Source organism: Gymnoscopelus braueri, assembly GCF_963280865.1.
Source record: "Gymnoscopelus braueri genome assembly, chromosome: 2".
NCBI lineage: Eukaryota > Metazoa > Chordata > Actinopteri > Myctophiformes > Myctophidae > Gymnoscopelus > Gymnoscopelus braueri.
Genome location: NC_137604.1, coordinates 28,495,615 through 28,515,811, shown reverse-complemented (window position 1 = coordinate 28,515,811; position 20,197 = coordinate 28,495,615). Strand labels below are relative to the sequence as shown.

At 40.1% G+C, this 20,197-nt stretch overlaps 2 protein-coding genes across 3 annotated transcripts; both read left to right on the top strand.

Annotated features, from left to right (window-relative positions):
* Positions 1–574: 574 nt before the first annotated feature.
* Positions 575–7,069, top strand: LOC308077382 (leucine-rich repeat LGI family member 2-like; the record flags this gene model as incomplete). Its single annotated transcript, XM_080418056.1, has 8 exons — positions 575–753; positions 1,005–1,076; positions 1,425–1,496; positions 1,604–1,675; positions 1,799–1,870; positions 3,227–3,396; positions 4,108–4,272; positions 5,552–7,069. 8 exons carry the CDS (start codon positions 575–577, stop codon positions 6,385–6,387), a joined length of 1,638 nt encoding a protein of 545 aa, XP_080274182.1. The 3' UTR covers positions 6,388–7,069.
* A 5,693-nt stretch (positions 7,070–12,762) lies between these two features.
* LOC308077369 (coiled-coil domain-containing protein 149-like) lies at positions 12,763–20,174 on the top strand. 2 transcript variants are annotated; one of them, XM_080418037.1, is made up of 13 exons: positions 12,763–12,967; positions 13,760–13,921; positions 14,054–14,092; positions 14,209–14,316; positions 14,597–14,713; positions 15,475–15,647; positions 15,995–16,067; positions 16,520–16,604; positions 16,745–16,892; positions 17,600–17,676; positions 17,834–17,869; positions 18,122–18,184; positions 18,555–20,174. In XM_080418037.1, the coding sequence occupies exons 1-13, from the start codon at positions 12,917–12,919 to the stop codon at positions 19,139–19,141; spliced, it is 1,719 nt and encodes a 572-aa protein (XP_080274163.1). In that variant the 5' UTR covers positions 12,763–12,916; the 3' UTR covers positions 19,142–20,174. The 2 variants fall into 2 exon arrangements, with proteins under 2 accessions (XP_080274163.1, XP_080274164.1); XM_080418038.1 differs by lacking the exon at positions 17,834–17,869.
* The last annotated feature ends 23 nt before the right edge of the window (positions 20,175–20,197 follow it).

Sequence of the window (20,197 nt, the reverse complement as noted above, 5' to 3'; positions counted from 1 at the left end):
GTACTTTTACTTGTAACAGAGTATTTCTACATTGCAGTATTGATACTTTTACCTAAGTAAAAAATGTGAGTACTTTTTCCACCACTGACTACAGGCCTAATCAAAGTTCATCCAATGTAGGCTATTATTCATATGGATAACATGGCACGTTGAACACAGGTCACTCTCCCCACTAGCCTATAGGCTACTTGAGGAACGATGCCCATTCTGCGATCAATTTGATCGCTGTCCATGGTCCTGAAATGCTATTTTCAAGCTTGTTGAGACTTTTCGTATAATTCTCGACTAGTACTACCTATTGAGTCTCAGATTTAATTCAATTATGTGGCACGCATTTCCTTGTGTAGCAAGGCTCAATAGGGATCATTTATCGATATTGCCAAGTGGAGTGAGTGAGTTTTATGGTAGATGATGTAGCCCTAGTTCCTCCGGAACGCAACTGCAGCACTAAGTGCTTGTGTCAGGGATTCCACTGCTGCATTTCATGTAGCCTAAGGGGAGGGAGGCAGCTCGTATTGACTTCGCTCTCACTTATTATCACTATTATTATTATTATTCATGTTCAAGGATCAACATGCCATCTACTAAGCGTTGGCTATTGAACGGGTTTGTTCTACTGTGCGTTTGTGTAGCAGCAGTTCAATCTAAAAGGATTTTCAAATGTCCTTCAGGATGTTCCTGTTCCAAGGAGACTATTATCTGCGTCGGAACCTCACAGATTCCACGGACCATACCGAGTGATATCAATTCATTGTAAGTAGATCGTTACGTTTCTTCAGCAAAAGTCAATTGGACTAGTCTACTAAATGATAGGCTAAGCCGACCGATTTCGCATTCAAGGTGACAAGCCATTATTTCCTTGCTGTTCCTTGGATAGGAAAACGCCACTTCCTATTTGGGTGGTATACTGTATAGGCTATAAATCATGCTGCCGTAAATCAATTTAGATTTAGATTTGTATACAGTATGATACTTTGTGAATATTGTTGTGATTATTCCAACAGGAGCATAGTAAATGGATCAGTTACTGAAATCACAGAGGGAATGTTTGCACTCATGCCATCTCTGCAGTTGCTGTAAGTTGAACTAAGACTTGAATGTTATTGATTTAATTAGACATATGGAGTTAATTTAGTTAGGCACAAATCAACAAATCTTCCTGTGTATCTTTCTCTTCCTCTCACACACACACACACACACACACACACACACACACGCACGCACGCACGCACGCACGCACGCACGCACGCACACACACACACACACACACACACACACACACACACACACACACACACACACACACACACACACACACACAGTACATGCATGCACAAAGTAGGTGAATTGTGTGAAAGTAATAGGCTAATTTAGCTTTGCAATTGTGATGCAATGTCATAGATTTGCTTGTGTGCATTTTACAGGCTTCTAAATTCAAACTCTTTGACAACAATCAAAGATGATGCATTCTCTGGCCTCCCTCATCTTGAATATTTGTGAGTATTATTGAAGATTTATTAATTTAGAAAAGAATGGTTGTCAATGAAAATATCAGTATTTTCATTGTACTGCACTGCCTTTCAACATTATATTCCTTTAAAAGATTCATTGAGGGAAACCAGATTGAGGCCGTCACCAAAAATATATTCCGAGGTCTACGTGATTTGACTCATCTGTAAGTCTTTGTTGTTGTATTTTGTTGTATTTTGATGTATTATTAAGTCCAAAATACTGATAAATTAAAAGTAACAAAACGGTATCACTGCATTTTTCTTGTCCACCTATGTTTCTGTTTTAGGTCTCTTGCCAATAACAAGATGAAGGCTCTGCCAAGGAACCTCTTCTTCGACTTGGATTCCTTGCTAGAACTGTGAGTAAGCAATTGTAATAAAAGCTGTTGGGAGGAGTTTTCCACACTTCAAGCTGACTCATGTTGTGCTTGTTTGAACCCTTTTGTCCTACAGATAGCCATTCAGATAGCCTGATATGGATACTTGCATAGTTACTCTGCACAGCGAAAAATGTTATTTTGACCATGAGACTATAAAAATGGATCCATCCATTTTTAGCCCCATTAGGGTGTGGCTCTATGGCGGTTGGTAGGTCCGTCCATCACTTTGGTCCCACACAAGTTATCTCTAAAAGTAGCCTACTGGCTGGATTGCCATGGAATTAACTGTGAAATTGGTCAAATTGGTAACCCCATGACCTTTCTCCTAGCACCCACTGTAGTCTAAAATGTTCTCTTGCACACAAATACATTTAATTGAAAGATTGCCATAAAAGTGCATTCATGCTTCCTTGAGGATAACCCCTACCTATATTAGTGAGCACATGGTCTTTACTTTACCGCCTCCCATAAGCCAAAATGTCCACTTGCACACAAAATATCTATAACATTAATGGTTTTATTGCTGTGACATTTGCTAAGTACATTCAGGCTTCCTGGAGGATGAACCCTACACATTTTGGTGGCCCCATGGCCTTCCCTTCCATGATGCCAGTGAATGTTATTCCTTATGCCTTGCTGTGCTGTTGTATAGTATGTCATGCTGCCATGTTATCTTGTTTTGATAAATGCTGGATGCTACTATTTTTAATATGCTGCTCAGTTTTAATTCACTGCACTTTAGGATGTTATGCTTATTATTTATTCATTGATTGTTATTTTATTGTATACCTGGTCCTGAGTACGATTTTCGTTTCATGTGCAAACATGTACATGACAAATAAATGAACCTTGAACCTTGAACCACCTTGAATATACAATATTGAACCCCCTTCCCAAATTCTCACTTCATAATAATATTTGATTTTATTTAATTTTGCCGTTCTGGGAACAATTTACAATTTAGGCATTAATGAAAGCATGGGGCTCTAAGAATGTCAATGTTGGTCGGTTCAAAACACTTTAGTTTGGATGGTGCAAGGAGCAGCACAGCCTCTAGGGGCCACTATAGGAATTTTAGCCTATTTTTTTTTTCTTTATATGAGGATATGTATGTGCAAATCAGCATAGCACAACTAATAGTAAACTGAATTAAAATCCCCACATTTACTAGTAGTTCTTAAGACTTATGCAGGCCAGGCAGTAGGTGGGAGTTAAAATTATATTGTCATTATTCCCCATTCTCTGTACAAGATGTGATTAATGATTTTCTTTCTCGCAGCCAGTACATTTTCAGTGTGTATAAAATCATGACCTCTCCTGTCAAATGTGTCATAGGGACCTGCGAGGCAATGTTTTTCAGTGTAACTGTGAGAACAGGTGGCTGATGATGTGGTTGAAGAACACCAATGCCACTGTATCAGATGTCTACTGCAACGGGCCTGGCGAGATGAAGGGCAAGCGGCTCAATGACCTTCCCATTGCTCCGGGCGAGTGTATGTCCACAGGTAAAATGGCCATGTGCTACAGGAAGCTGTTTCAGTCACAGGGACGTATACACTATAAATCAAAATACACCACCTCAACATATCAAACAAACTATTGTGAAAAAGAATGGTGCACTACCAGCACACTCCTGAAAATGTACACACACTACACAATAATAACATTCTCAGTGTGTTATTATGAAATTCTACAAATGGCACCAAATGGAGCCGTTTGAATATGCACTCTTTTATCCAAATGTTGTATCTACTATGATAATTGTTATTTAATTTCACTTTCAGTACACATTATAACATTTATTTATACTCTGCCTCTAATTACTTTTTAAATTGTAGTTTTATTGAAAGTATTCATAATTGATGTTCATATACCAAAGAGTGTCTGTTCTTATCCTTGCAGCTACATAGTTTTGGGGTAAAACTGGGAAATTGTCAACTACAGTATACCACAAAATTGTCATAGTGATATGATGCAGCTCTGCTAGATCTACCATCATTCTAGCAACACAATAAAATACTGATGTAGGAGTTACAAATGGATATAATAACACATTGCTGGGATGGGATTGAAGTAGATGTAGAGACATATATCAAGGCCATATACATTTAATATAAGTGGGAAAACATTTACAGCATGAAACATATGTTCATTTGATGAGCAAACATTTGATGTCTTAACACTCTTTTGCTTATCTTACTAACCTTGTCTCACAGATTTTGTCCGTCATCAGTCAATTCCTATCCAATCGATGTCAGCAGACATCTTCTCCCGTAAAGAAGACATCTATGTAGCCATGGCTGCCCCCAATACCAATAGCTGTGTGGTCATGGAATGGGATCACGTTGAACTGAATTTCAGGCCTTTTGATAACATTACAGGTATAACAAACCCCATGTTATAATGTTAATGTAAGGTTCATATTGTCATTATTGTGACACATCTATTTTTTTCTAAATTGTTGTCTCCGCCAGGCCGAAGGCGTGGCCGAGACTATGTTTTCGCCCCTGTCCGTCTGTCCGTGTGTGTGTCCGTCCGTCTGTGTACAGCTAATCTCCGGCACCGTTGGACTGATCAGCGTGAAACTATGCACGCACACTCTCTTATGATATTACTCCTACAGATTTTGTCCAAACATCACGCAAATCGGTACACATTATCTCTATAGTCATGTAAAAAAAAAATTTGCACGCACGTTCCCACTAGGCCAAGGAAGAAACGCCACATTTTTCAAATCGGCCTCATCTCTGTAGTCATGTGATCAAGACGTATCTGTCACATTTCTCATATTCCATTCCGATTGGCTATGATTGGCTTCCAAGGTTTGTGGGGGTTGCCGTTTGGCACAAAATGCCAGACACATTATGAGTGCAGTGCCAGATTGCTGGCAAAATGTGCACGCACATTCCCACTAAGCGAAGGAAGATCCTCCATTCCAACTTTTTCAAATCTCCTCATGGTAGCGCTACAACAGTCCACCTCATGTTTTGGCCTGTAATTCTTGAACCATTGGTCGTACAATAAACATCTTTTTTCCCCTGGATTCCTTGGATCACGATGCAACTTATGGGCGCTGTTTGTGCCGGATTACATTTTCTGCCATAGTGCGTTTTCTTCAGAATACACTTTTTGCTACTACTCCTACAGATTTTGTAGGAGTAGTAGCAACAAAATCGGTACACATTATCTCTTGGGTCATGTGATCAAGATGTATAAGTTAGATTTTTCAGATCCCATTCCAAGTGGTTATGACCAAAGTTTGCGGGACCTGGGTAGGCAACCCGGCCTGGCGGAGACCTGTGCTAGGAGCACACTTTTCTAGTTTTATATAAACAGTACATGAACACAGTTTATTGCATAAATGTCACTCATCCATTCATCAGCAGTTTTGGTCCTATTTTGTTGATCAGTTTAACTCTAGCATCCATATTCGGCATCAACATCCTGTAGTTAAAGCAGATCTACAAGCTCATAATGAGTTGCAAGGCGACGTGTTGTGAGCTTGTTGTAAGATATTTAGTGTAAAACGAAAACAGGAGGTGCCGGGTATAGACCCTGGAGGACTCTGGTCAACAAAGTATATAGGGTTTAAGTGGTCAAGACTTGTTTCATGGATTTTAGCATTACGACTTACTGTAACCGACAATCATTTTGCAACAGGGAAGTCTGTTGTTGGATGCAAGTCAGTCCTGATTGAAGACCATGTCTTGATAATCGTCACTCAGCTCTTCGGTGGCTCGCATATCTACAAGTTTGATGACAAACAGAACAAGTTCTCCAAATTTCAAACCATTGAGGTCTTCAACATCTCGAAACCAAATGACATTGAGGTTTTCCAAATGGATGGTGACTGGTACTTTGTGATAATAGACAGCTCTAAGGCAGGCATTTCTACATTGTACAAATGGATGGACCAACCAGATAGGAACGAAACTGGTTTCTACTCTTACCAGTACCTCCATGAGTGGTTCCGGGATACAGATGCTGAATACATTGAAATGGATGGTAAGTCCCACCTCATCATAGCTAGTCGCTCCCAGGCACCTGTTATCTACCTGTGGAACAAAAGCACCCTTAAGTTCATGTATCAAAGTGAAATCCCAAATGTTGATGACGTAGTGGCAGTCAAAGCTTTTCAGATTGAAGGTGAGCTGTATCTGGCAATGACCTGCTACATTGGTGACTCTAAAGTTCTCAAGTGGACCAGCAAGCAGTTTTCTGAGGTCCAAGCCCTACCATCTCGTGGAGCAATGATCCTCCAACCTTTCACTTTCACAGACAGGCACTACCTAGCTCTGGGCAGTGATTATTCTTTCACACAAATCTATCTCTGGGACTCTGAGACCAAAACCTTTGGCAAGTTTAAGGACATTTATGTGCAGTCACCACGGTCATTTACTGTGGTGAACACTGACCGAAGGAATTTCATCTTCTCCTCCAGTTTCAAGGGCAAATCAATGGTTTTTGAACATATGATTGTAGACCTTAGCTTATAATACTCAGCAACATAATGTAACACCTCTCTCTACTCTTGGTAATTGTTCAGCAACCGATAGGTGTATGAGAAAGACATCACAACTACTGTATATCATACTTAAATGCCATAAGATGCAGCTTACTTAATCTAAGACAAATATCTTAGCAATGCCTATGCATATCTCATGATTATGATGGTATAGTTTATAATCATGGTGGTATAGTTAATTAAGTGCAACGATAAGCCAAGAGTAGGCAACATATTTTTCGCTAGTTTGAAACCAAAGGACAATGCAATAGAAATCAATGACAATATTTGCAATATAACCGGCATGCTAATTATTTTGTGACATGATTGAGATTAACTGAAAAGATGTAGCCAACCTTCATAATTCAATTCTAACAACAAATATGACATTTAGCAAATATGAAATCACACTAGACACTTTGTAAGGCATCCTCTGAGGGTGAGGTTGTGTTCTTAAAGGGCAAGAACACTGGAGGTTTCTTGCCCAAAGGTGGGCAAGAAAAAAAAAAAGTAAATTCAAAATATGCTTCCCATTGACTTGCAAAACCGTTCTGGACGCTGTCTTTTAGCCTGTAAACGAACGCAAACAAAGCTGATTCATCAAATCACCAAACCCAGTACTGTTTGCTTTTTTAATAAAAATGTCAACTTCCTGTTGATTTTACTATTTGAAGATCCAGATCCAGATCCGCAGATCCAGTCCAGGTTTTCTTCTTAATCAAAATAGCTAAATCATTAGGAAGTTGACATTTTTATTAACCCATTCAATCCGGGAAAGGGGTTTTATGTACTAACCACAAATACAATTGAATGATAATCAACATTAATTACTGACGATGAACAGCAAGAAATTAAGCTTTCTTACTGTAGACCGAGTGCCTGATTAATTGCAAGACAGAATGTCATTATAATTTACTCTGGATTCCTATGCAAAATGTGTTATTGTATTACTCTGAATTGTTTTGTATGCTGTTATTACACCATCTGAAATGCCTTGTAGCACCACAGCTGTGTTGTCTTAAAATATCAAATTTTGCTTTATTTGAAAATGTCTTATTCTTTTCATTTCATTTGTGTACAACCAATGCAGTTTAAAATGACTGGCACATTTTTGACCGGTAATTGTCCCATCAATCTTAGTTTTCTCAACCTCATATCTCTGCTCTTAAAAGCAATGGCTGGTTCTTCATAATGATGTATATGTATAATTGATTGCCTGTCAACTGCTGCTTTGTGTGCTACATTAATGACTAATACATTAATATGCTGATTAACAAATGGTGTTTCCAGTCCCATGTCTTAAATATCCACAAAGGGTAAGAATCTAATAATTTAGAAATGCACCAAAACATAATGACAATGAATGACTCCTAGTATAAAGTATAAAAGTACCACATACTGTACCATCATGCCAGTGACCAAACAACCATGCCATTGTATTTCCATGGTATAAAGGTAAACCATACTGTCGGTTTAACAAAATGCACGCATATCCACAAAACCAGTGGTTCTCAAACTTTTTCATGTCAAGGACCCCCAAATTGATATGTATTAGGCCGCAGACCCCCATATATTTTGTGCCATGGACCGCCATATAAGATCTGTGTTATCAAAATGTTTCAAAAATATTCCTAATTATTTTGAAAATATCAGATCTACAAGTTCGCAACGTGACGCATTGCGATGCATTGTGAGCTTGTAGACTGGCTATTTTCAAATAACAGATGTATATATACATAGGGTTAAAGTGATTAAACTGATTTTGATGCTATATTAACTAACTTACCTAGGGACCCCCTAGAACCCCCCCAAGTACCCCTGGGGGTCCTCGGACCCCACTTTGAGAACCAATGCACAAAACTATTTCAACAGATGCTGGACACTGATTTGAATTAGAGAAGCACACTTGTTGCCGGAAGGTTCCCGGTTCGATTCCCCGGACCGGCAGGAAAAATCTGGGTGGGGAAGTGAATGCAGGCATGCAAACAGTCCCGAGGTGAAAAAGGTGACAACATGTTGTTTTCTTTCGGGTCAGGTGTCACACAATTGCCCTATTTGGGTTCAAAAAGGTGACTGTAGCTGAAAAGTGACACTTTTGCATGTCTGTGAATGGTCACCACCTCAGATTCAAGGTTCATTTTATTTGTCATTTACACGCTTGCACATGAAATGAAAATCATACTCAGGACCAGCAGTGTACAATAAAATAACTATCAATAAATAAAAATAAAAAGGTGCAGTGAAATTGAAATCTAGCAGCATATTAAAAACAGTAGCATACAGCATTTATCAAAACGAGATAACATGGCAGCATGACATACTGTATAACAGCACAGCAATGCCAGAACAGCAAAAGTGCAAGTGGGGCATAGAGTTCATTAGTCTAACAGCCCCTGTGTAGAAGCTGCATTTAAGCCTTTCAGGCCACAGTGCTCCTGGCACCTGCTGACGTGGATGTCCTCAATGGAAGGCAAACTGCTGTGGGTGATCTTCTGGGTGGTTTTCACCACCCTCTGCAGCGCCTTCTTGTCAGCAGCAGAGCAGTTCCCATACCAGGTGGTGATGGACAAGTGATGAGAGTACTCTCCACCACACACCCGTAGAAAGCCTCCACCACTGAGGTATTGAGGCCAGCCTGCCTCAGCCTCCTGAGGAAATAAAGGCGCTGGTGGGCCTTCTTTAAGTTGTTAGTGGTCCACAAGTCCTTGGAAATGTGAACTCCACGGTACTTGAAACTGGGGACCCTTTCCACCATAGCTCCATTGATGAACAGGGGGAGGGGACATGGCCTCCCCTTCTGAAATTCACTATCGGCTCCTTCGTCTTCCCCACGTTAATACAAAGATTATTCTCGGCACTCCAGCCCACTCGATCTATCACCTCCTCCTGCCGGTACGACGACTCATCATTGTGGGATATCTGTCCCACTACTACTGTGTTGTCTGCACATTTCACAATATGGTTGCCTGGTTGTTTAGCTGAGCAGTCATGTGTGAACAGTGTGTACAGCAGGGGGCTCAGGACACACCCTCGGGGGGAACCGGATGATGGAGGAGGACGAAATGCCATGGATTCTGACAGACTGTGGCCGGTGAGTCAGAAAGTCCAGGACCCAATTACATGTGTGTGTGTGTCTACTGTATGTGCAGGGCGTTGCTGAAATGAACACTTGTGCTCAGCTACTACTCTAAGTAGATAAAGAATAAAAACTAAACAAAACTGGACACTGTATACCATATCATTGTACGACCATGGAAAAGCATTCTACTACTGTAGTGAAAACAGTACCATACAGTACCAATACATACAGTAGGCCTAATTGTTCCAGCAATAAAATTATATTGATAGCTGCAAGCAAGCAACAATGGAAAGTTTCAAGGCCCATGACAATATTTATGATATAAGGCCATACAGGGCTGCTTCTAAGCGAATACATGTCTCTTAAAATTCATGTGAATTTGAACACACACACGCGCACGCACGCACGCACGCACGCACGCACGCACGCACGCACGCACGCACGCACGCACGCACGCACGCACGCACGCACACACACACACACACACACACACACACACACACACACACACACACACACACACACACACACACACACACACACACACACACACACACACACACACACACACACGTTTCTGAAGAAGAATCCAATAGAAAACCAGTAAGGTGTCAGCCCAAACCTTATTAATAATGCACATTAAACTTTCAATAACAAGTAAGACGCGCGAACGCGGGAAGCGAACGCAGCCCTATTTTTTCTTTGTCTTTTTTTAATTGTTATGTTGTGTATTTACGGACTTGTAATCCGTGTTATTTCACCGTGATGGGGAGAGCGTAGAGAAAAAGTCACGTGACTGCCTCCGCCTCGTATTGAAGTTAATGGGGGGGGGGGGATATGGTTCTCCTATGCACGGAGTTTCGGAGTTCCTAGTCATCTATGCACGGAATTGCCGTTTGTCAATCCGTGCTATTTCACCGTGTTTGGGGGGCGATCGGGTTGGTTTCATAGTAAGCTCCACTCTGAGATCTGTCAGCAGCCAATGAGAGCGTGAGTCACATGGGGGCGCGGCTGTACACAGGCTGCACACAGGCTGCACACAGACAGACGGAGACACACACAACCCGAGCACGGTTTCATAGTAAGCTCCACTTGGGCGGCGCGCCTCCGCCCAAGTGGAGCTTACAGTTGGAGCTTACAGTTTTTACATACAAATACAAAGGTGTGGCCAACTGGCTCTGATTACTTACTCTTGATTATACCTTGAGTATTCTGACCTCTATACCTTGCAGCAGCACCACAAACCATGAAACATGAGCGTGTCATAAAATGCTCCAGTGAGTTTCTAATGTATAGGCCAGTCAGCACCTGGCTACTGAAACAGGCATTTTCTTTATCTTGCTTGAACATAGGCAAAGGCCATAGATGCATTAGGCTAAAGTTAAAAAAGATAATGGAATTATGAAATGCTCGTAGTAATAACCAAATGAATCCTTCTTGTATTATTTGTATAGTTGGGGAGGCTTTTATCATCCAATGTGATGAATCTCTGTCCTCCGCTCTTTCAAATTGACCCTACAATATGCCACCTCCCTACTGAGACGGGCCTCACTGCTGCCTCCAACTCAGCAGTCAGCACTGACCACAGGAAATCCAAGCTCCACACCCTCTCTCTACACATCCTGGTGGTGCATTCTCTTTCTCTTTCAAAGTCAGGATGCAGAGACTGGGCTGCATTCTACAATCCTCCAACACGCCATGTCCTCTAAGGCAGGGGACCTTCAACGTTTTTCCTTTGCTGAGAGAGAGAGATGAAGCAGGGACCCCCACATATTGTATAAAATTGTGTTACAGATTAAACTTTTTCATAGATTTCATAGACTTGTGTAGCGTTGTGTTGGATTTGTGTTAATGTGTATTTTCAGACAGATCACCACTTAAACCCTCAATACTTAGAAAACTTGTACTTGGTCTGCTCTTTATTTCCTGTCCATCAAACCTCTTTGCCGAAAATAGCCTATACAGGCACACAACGCCTGCGGCTAATGTTCCCCTCAGAATAGGGATTCGAGGGTTCAAGTGGTTAATATCACACAAAGATGTGGTGGCCCCCCTGTAGTAACTCTGAGGACCCCCTAGGGGTCCCGGACCCCCTGTTGAAGACCCCTGCTCTAAGGACCATGCAGTTGATCTAGAATCTGGATGCACACATAGGCAAGATTTTATTATAGTAATGTTTATGAATTTGCAAATGCATACATTATTTTCTTCAGGCATCAGTAAAATGCAAGGATGTATTTTCCCTTTAATTTACCTCTGTAACTGCTGACGTAGGCTACACTTTGCAGACCTAAATGTTAAGTAGTCTGTGCAATCATGCCAGAATATTTCATGTTTTATATTATTTCATCTTCATGTTGTAGGATATGTCATGGTGGTAGTAGGCTATGCCAGTGGTTCCCAAACTTTTTAGGTCAAGACCCAAAAGAGAAATTAGACGTTTGCCCGGTACCCAAACTAGTGAAAATAGCAGATCTACAAGCTCACAACGTGTCGTTTTCTAATTTATGGAATTTCTTCGATTTTTTACTATTTATTCATGAAATTATTTTGACATAATGCGACCCAAAGATGGATACTGACCCACTGTTTGGGAAAAGTGCTCTGCCCAATGAAGTCATTGTTCTACCAATCTGGGAAACTTGTACTGGAAACTGGTAAAAAAAAAGGGAAAACATATTCCCTCTTGTGCTGTTTAGCAGAATCTGTTTTAAGAGATCACCGTTCTACAAGTGTTCTAATTTACGAGGATCCCACATGATTCCAAACGCACCTCCAAAGGGATTTATTTCCTCCTCCTCCTTGCTCCTCACGGACAAGGAAGCTGATGCTCCTTGCTCACGGAACGGAAGTTAGCAGTATTGCCATGTCCGCTTATTATAAGCGACTTTGTGCTTGTTTTTCTGTAAAGTCACTTGTAAATATTGGTAGTTGCGGGTTGCGGTTTTTTGGGCTTGTTTCTAAAGTGTAGTTGCTTATTTGGGCTTGTTTCCTAATGTTGTTTAAACAAGTGGTTCTTCAACATTTTCATGTCAAGGTCCCCCAAATTAATATGTGTTTGTCTGCAGACCCACATGCATCTGCAAATATTATGTACCAGGGATTTGTGTTGTTAAAATGTTTTTTTCCCCCCATTTTTTTTTTTGGAAAAAATCTCACGCACGTTGTGAGCTTGTAGGTCGGCTAGGTTTAGGTCTCATATGTGGCCTAGTCGCTTCTTTTGGGCTTGTTTTCATAGACCTGGTTGCGTCTTTCTCTCGCAAGACCTGGCAACACTAGTGGTGACACTAGGTCCTGTCCTGTCTGTCCCAGCCAGCTGTCCTGATCCAATGTTGTCCTCTGTCGTCCAGCGGTGAACAGCATCAGTGACGCTGCTGCGCTTGATGGAAGTGACATTTATCATGCACTACTGACACACGACGATCTTTGGATAAAGAGAAAGATGGATCCGTCCAGAAGAAGCGAGAGTGACTGGCAGGGACTGGTCAGTGAGGTGAGAACCACATGCATCATGTCAGCCAACAGAATGGTGAAGAGGGGTGGGGGGTGATCGTTCTATTTGAAATCGAACCATTATCATGCTAATGGTAAATTTGTGTTTATTTAATATAATTGGTTGCCTGTCGCCCCCTGCAGGCATGCTGTGTGAATTCAGGTCCAAACCTTATCACTGTTGATACGATTAGTCAGGATTAAATGTTCCATGATGTAGCCTCAATGTTGTTTGCTCTATCTATGGCTGTGGTCCTCAAGTGGATTCCAGGGACTATTGGCGTTCCTTTAGGGGGGTCTAATTACTCTGTAACTCTGACAGAATACAAATGGAACCAACTGGACCCGTTAGACGGGTCCATTTGGTTCCATTTGTATACTGAGTTCGAGGGAGACCTTGAAATGTAAAAGTTTGAGAACCATTGATCTCTATGGAGACTCCCCCCTAGAGTAGGCGGATAAAGGAAGTAATTGTTTTTATTTTTCACTACAGTCAGAGACTAACCATAGTGCCATAGACAAGTCCCTTGTTATCATGATTTCCATGAATCCTTCTCTAGCAGAGAAGCATATGGAATCTTTCTGGATTGTCTGGCAGAGAAACGTGTATGCTAACGTTCAGGTTTTTCTAGATAAGTCATTGTAATTTATAAGGCAGAGCTATTGAGCATTTGCCAAACATTTTAATTACTGGGATAATATGGAATAATAACTCAGTACCATTTGATATTTGAACGATAAGTTAGAGGGTTTGAAACGTCATGTTGTCCAAAATATTTGTGTTTGCTTACAGTTCCTGGTTTGCAAGCGGAAGTTGGAAAGCAAGAAAGAGGCCCTTCTGATTCTATCCAAAGAGCTGGATACCTGCCAGCAGGAGAGAGACCAGTACCAACTGATGGCCAACCAGCTTCGAGAGCGACACCAAGGACTCAAGAAGAAGTACAGGGAAATCATTGTAAGATCTATGCATGAGTTTATCAGGCAGTGGGGAAAAAGCTCATTTACCCCCACTGTTAGTATATTAACATTTAGTACAGGTACTGTGTGTGATAATGTCTAATTTCTACTCCTTTTTCATCACTTACAGGATGGAGATCCCACTTTGCCTCCTGAGAAACGGAATCAAGTACGTTTCTGTGGCTCACATTCTTGCATCCATCCAAACAAATGGAAAAATACGCGTTAAATATCCTGTTCCAGCTAGATTGTAAAACTATGACACTATATACCTGTGTTTTGCAGGTGAACTTAGCGCAGCTGTTGAGAGACTCCAGAGAAAAAAGTAAGAAACTCTCTGAAGAGGTAAAGGAATTGAACCAAAGACTGGCAGAAGCCCAGGGAGATAACAAGGTACTACGTCTGTCTGCATTGTTTACCGTACCTGACCTGTTGTTGATGTTTCCTTTGTATCACATTGTTATGTATTGTATGCTTTTATGTATTTACCCATTAGTGTGTCATCCCATTATCTATCTGATACATATGCATATACTGTGCAGAAAAGAATGGTTTATATTCACATGGTGGTCATTTTGCTCATGCATCATGCACCCTACTGGGGTGGTTTCCTCCATGTGTACATGGTCGATTAAAAACTGAGTTGACTACTAATCACTTTCTTGCTCTCTAGCTTCTCCGAATGACCATCACCAAACAGAGGCTAGGAGATGAGGAGGTTGGTGCTCGACATTTCCCTGCTCATGAGCGAGAGGACCTAGTCAAGCAGTTGGAAACAGCGAGAGAACAGGTGAGAGAGCGAGGAAGAGAACAGAATAGGCTCTTGCTATGTTAAGTTGCAGCCTGTACCACCTGTGCTAATAATTTAAAACTACTTTGTATTCCAACTATCCAGAACACAATGGCAAAAATGCAGGCAATTAGAAAAAAAGTGATTATGTACTGTACCTGTGACTAGTAATATAAGATTTTAAATGGTTATAACACTCACAATCTGCTTCATACAAGATGTTTTGCTCTTTAAGGTATATTTTTAAGCGTACTCCATAATTTTTATAAATTATTTGAGCATGACAGTGATTTAAAAGAAAAACTGGTGATAAAAATAGAAAAGTGTGCCCGCCAGGCCTGCCCAGGGCTGGGTTGCAACCTGTTATAGTGCCACAACGAGGCCGATTTGAAACATTTGGAGTGACAGATCTTCCTTGGACTACTGGGAGTGTGTGTGCAAAGTTTCTCACCAGTCAGACAATGCGTTCATGATTTGTGGCATTATGTGCCCCTCTCGCAAACTTTGAAAGCCAATTGTTGCCAATGGGAATGGAATCTGAAAGATCTGACAGATACATCTTGATCACATGATTACAGACATAAGGTGTACGAATTTGGGTGAGTTTTGGACAAAATCTGCCTGGGGTACTAGCAAAACATATGTTGGCCTAGCAGGGATAAAAATTATGAAATACTGCAGCTGTAGCTAAGACTAAATCTAATCTGCATGGACTAAAATAATACAAACATCTGTGTTGTTGTTTTTTGCCTTGGTCACAGAATGAGGTGCTGGAACATAGTGTGGAGTCACTAACCGATGAGCTTCAAGATGTAAGGGCAGAGCGCAATGTTTTTCAAGAGAAGGCACATCGTCTAAATTTGGAAATGAACCACCTCCTGGGGAATGATGAGATACAGATTTTAGACATAGATGCTCTCTGCATGGAGAACAGGTTTGTGGCTTTATTTAATTTCTGATTTGTACAGCAGAGGAGCCTCACAACATTCTTAGCAGTATAGTAGAAAACCTCATCAAGGCCATGTAAACATTTCCACCGCCGTTAACGTTTTCAACCTGGCAACCCAATTTTGGGAAAAAATAACCGATCTACAAGCTTATACAGCTTGTATAGCTGCTAATTTTGCTGCATGACACCATTGGATGAAGGAAGTACAAAATAGGGCAGAATACTGCTGCAGAATAGTGTGACCTGTTGAGACACTTGGTCACACTTCCATTTGGTGGCCATTCTGGCCAATGAATTTAAATAAGCAATAATTTCACTTGTACCCCTTCCAGGTATTTACATGAGCGCTTCAAGCAACTTCAGGAGGAAGTGAACATGCTCAAAACAAACATTATGAAGTACAAGGTACTACATATTACATGTTTTTTGAGTATTCTTAGTGTAGGGGGAATACAATCACAGCTAAAGCTAGTATTTAGACTAGGAGTAGTCGCATCACGACCACAATACATTTTTATGTGGAATAGTTCTTGTGAAAAAGTGGAAAGTGGAAAAAAGATATAAAAAATGTAATTGAAAATGTTACACAGTATGACTTTAAATGTAATAATTTCATTTAAATGTGAGGGAGGTTATAACATTGTGGTATTTTCCTTTTATTTTTCTTCCTTTAATTTATTAAGAAATATTGAGAATAATATTTGAATATCAAATATCTAAATACTGAATCAAGCAACTTAAAAACTGTCTAGGGTGCTCACAAAAGCCCAAGTAGATGGTAAAATGACCCCAAACATGTTTGAAAGTGAAATATCCCTTTAATAGTGGTATTATTTCTTTTTTCTCACTTATTCTAGAGTGCCCTGGAAAGCAGGAAAAACTCTAAAATATGTGGGAAACCCAATAGTAGTGCTCTCACAGGAGTACTCTCTGCCAAGCAAGGTCAGGACTTCATTTAAAAAAAATCTTCACACTACACTATCCATTAAATTCATCATTAAATTATGTACTTTTGCAAGGACTGATACAGCTGATTGTAAAATATGAGACTATAACTTGCCATTATTATTTTGCATATGCAGTGCAAGAATTGTTACTCTCCGAAGAAAATGGTTGCAGTCTACCCGTCACTCCTCAATCCATCTCAGACCTCAAGTCCCTTGCCACCGCCCTCCTGGAAACCATTCATGAGAAGAATATGGTCATTCAGCACCAACGGCAAACCAATAAGTAAAGCAATTCTTACTCCATTTGGGATGTGATGGGACGATAATCGTTATCGTTAATCGTGATAAAAAAAACTCACAATAATCATATTGCAGAGATTTTAATTTATCGTGAAACTATCATGTCTATCATACACTGTACGTGAGCTGGCTCTGTACTTGGTACAAAAATAGCAGATCTACAAGCTCACAACGGGTCCCAATGTGACATGTTGTGAGCTTGTATATCTGCTATGTTGGCTAATGTTCCCCCAGAATGTGGATGCTGGGTTCAGTGGGGTGCAAGTTGTTAACAAAAGTGGCATTTTAAGAGTTTTAAGCATATTTTGATTACCATGATAATATCCTTAATCATAGTACAAAAACGAATAGAATACGCACCTCACTTGGTTGAGGAGCTGGGTTGGAAAGTATCATGAAGAAAATAATAAATCCATCCCTATTTCCCAGTGATCTCACTTGCTTACAAGAACCGATTTTCAAGCTAACAACGTGTCACATCACAACATGTTAACTAGAAAATCAGATCTCGCTGCAAGCGACATATCATAACACAGAGTATAAATTAGGCTTAATATTTTCATTTTGCCTGAATACATACGGTACCTTTTGGGCTAATGAGTCATTTTAATTGACAAGACAAGTTAAAAACACAAAAGTACACCCAGCTGATGATGTTTTTTTGACAAAAACCCTGTGATTTGTCGCTAGAATTCTAGGAAATCGAGTGGCAGAGCTGGAGAAGAAACTTAAGACCCTGGAAGTGGCTGGATTATGGAGCCTGCCAGGTACACATAAGCCTTCAACTGTAACTGACCTAATATTCTGTCTCTTCGTATTGTAACTTGTTGTGATAAGGTATGTTTAAAAAGGAAAACATGCCATTCGCAATAATTTTACTTTCCTCTCTTCTCTTTTACTCTTTTTCTTTCTTGCTTCCTGAAGGCCTTACTTACAATGTATCTCTGGGATTACATGGAAGTATGTCTAAAAGTTCTGCCAATAACTTAACTACTTGTAATAACGGCTGACTTATCAGCTGACTTATTTTATTTTCACTCCTTTTCCTTCACACATCTACTAAAATTACAATTGCATGTATATGGATACGTTCATGCCAGCGGTTTTAAGTAATTTGATTATTAATTATTAATTAATGTATTAATTGTATTACTAAATTTAGCTGTCTTCTATTTGAAGCTTGTTGTTATTAATAACATAATTCTCCAACAGGAAGGAGAGATATCATCACCCTAAATGATAACCATATGTTGCCAAATCTTCAAAACCAGGAAGGTGAATGACTTCATGCATTTTTACAATATTCTTCATTTTGATCATATTTTTATCACTACCTGACCATTTCTCATAAATCTCCTACATATCCATGTAGTGTCGCTTTCAGTCAGAAACCTTGTATCTCTATATTTCATATTTTATAATTTTTTAAAATAAATAAATAACTTAATAATTAATTTGTGAAAGTAATATTGAAAATAATCTCTTGTGACTAAATAATAACAACTTTAGAACACAGGTACTTGTTTAAACTTTCTGAAATGTAACGGTTTTGGACATACAAGGTTTCTGCCCAGCAGCGATGATACAATACCCATACATCTTTAACTGGTATTTGTTTATACAATGACGTCTTCTATTCTCATAGGGGAGGCTGGTTCATCAAATGTATCAGTCGGTCAGCAGAGCTCACCCGAGACCCCAGACCAAATGGGAGAAATGACACCAACATCAGGTGAAGCTGAAGAACTTCACAACGAGCCATCATCCTCACCATTCTGTGTAGAGACGACGTCTAAGCAAACCATCTCATGCCAGTCTTCTGATGAAGCGTTAGTCAGCAGTCAACCAGACACACCAAACAATGTGTGTGAGAGCAATAACCAACCACATATCAGCATGGAGTTCAAGGGTTCACCACGCCACCAGTCACAAAGCAATGGATGTTTAACAGCATCTCCTGCTGCAAGCTCGGAAGGGAAAGCTCCCTGCCATCTCCAGAGACCTTCAGAGCATTCCAACCCTAGAGAAGGGGAGGATAACATAGATAAATGCGTTCAGAAAGATGGGACTTTTGGGAATGATTGCGTCTCCATGGGGGAAATCATCGATATTTCATCTTCCACCCCTGGCCCTACTGCTGTAATAAGGTCTGATAAAAGACAGACATCACATCTTCACCACAACACAGAAGATTCAGATGTGGCAGCCGTACAGCTCAGTCAGGAAGTCTGAAGATCTCTAGTAACCACTTGTGTAGAAGTCATTTCAATTCCGTTCAACAAACATTCCATTGGATAATGAAAGAAGATTTCTCCCAATCTCGCTCTGTTTTTCTGTCCCTCATCCCCAATGTCTGGATTTCAATGAAGCCTACTGATTACTGGCAAAAATATTTGCAAAAGATCTGCTTTTCATGCCATTGGTGGAAGTTAATAAGTCATGCGTTATGTCAACAAAGGAATCAAGCCATTTCTCTTACACCTAAATGCAAGTTTTTCCTCATCATTGGTTGTTATTGCTCTTACCTGTAGCTTATAGAACTTGCAATTTGAGAGGGTTAGGGTCAGCCTACTTACTTATTAGCATTATTACTTACAATTATGAGGCTATCCAAAAGACAAGCCTTGGTTTGGGTAGTGATTGAAGAGAGTATTGTTAAACTCCTGAAGCCACAGAAGAGTGACATGGTGCATGACAATGTAGTGTTCAGTGAATATGTAAGAATATATTTAAATGCAATAAATGTAAAAATATATATAACCACTTATTTTTCACTGTATGCCATCACTGGGTAAGTTGAAAAGTTCTCTGACCCATAACATGTTATGTTTTACTGTAAAAAGGTCTGACATTAAACTCACATTGACATATTTTGCGTGGAGAATATACTGAATGTCAAATATGTTGTTAGTAGTATGATGCCACTTAAACTCAAACACAGTTGTCTTGACCCCACTTGTTGTCAGAATGTATAACTCACTAGATAGCAGTTACATTTAGCATTAGGCTACCTATGTGTGTTGAATGTGCACAAAATATATTTTTCTGCTAAATAAATTTTCCAAAAACGGTTTTGTTTGTGCCACCCTCTCTCATGCACAATACTATAAAACCAACAGATAGACAAGTTTGCTGTATGTGCTGCCATGGACATGACTGACCAATATGGTTTTGAATTAACATTTGCATTCATAACTCTTGGCCCTCAATATGGTTTGTTGTGTATATTTGTGTCAATACACATGTGTTTATGTATCAGGAGGACTACAACATTATTTAGTACCAAAC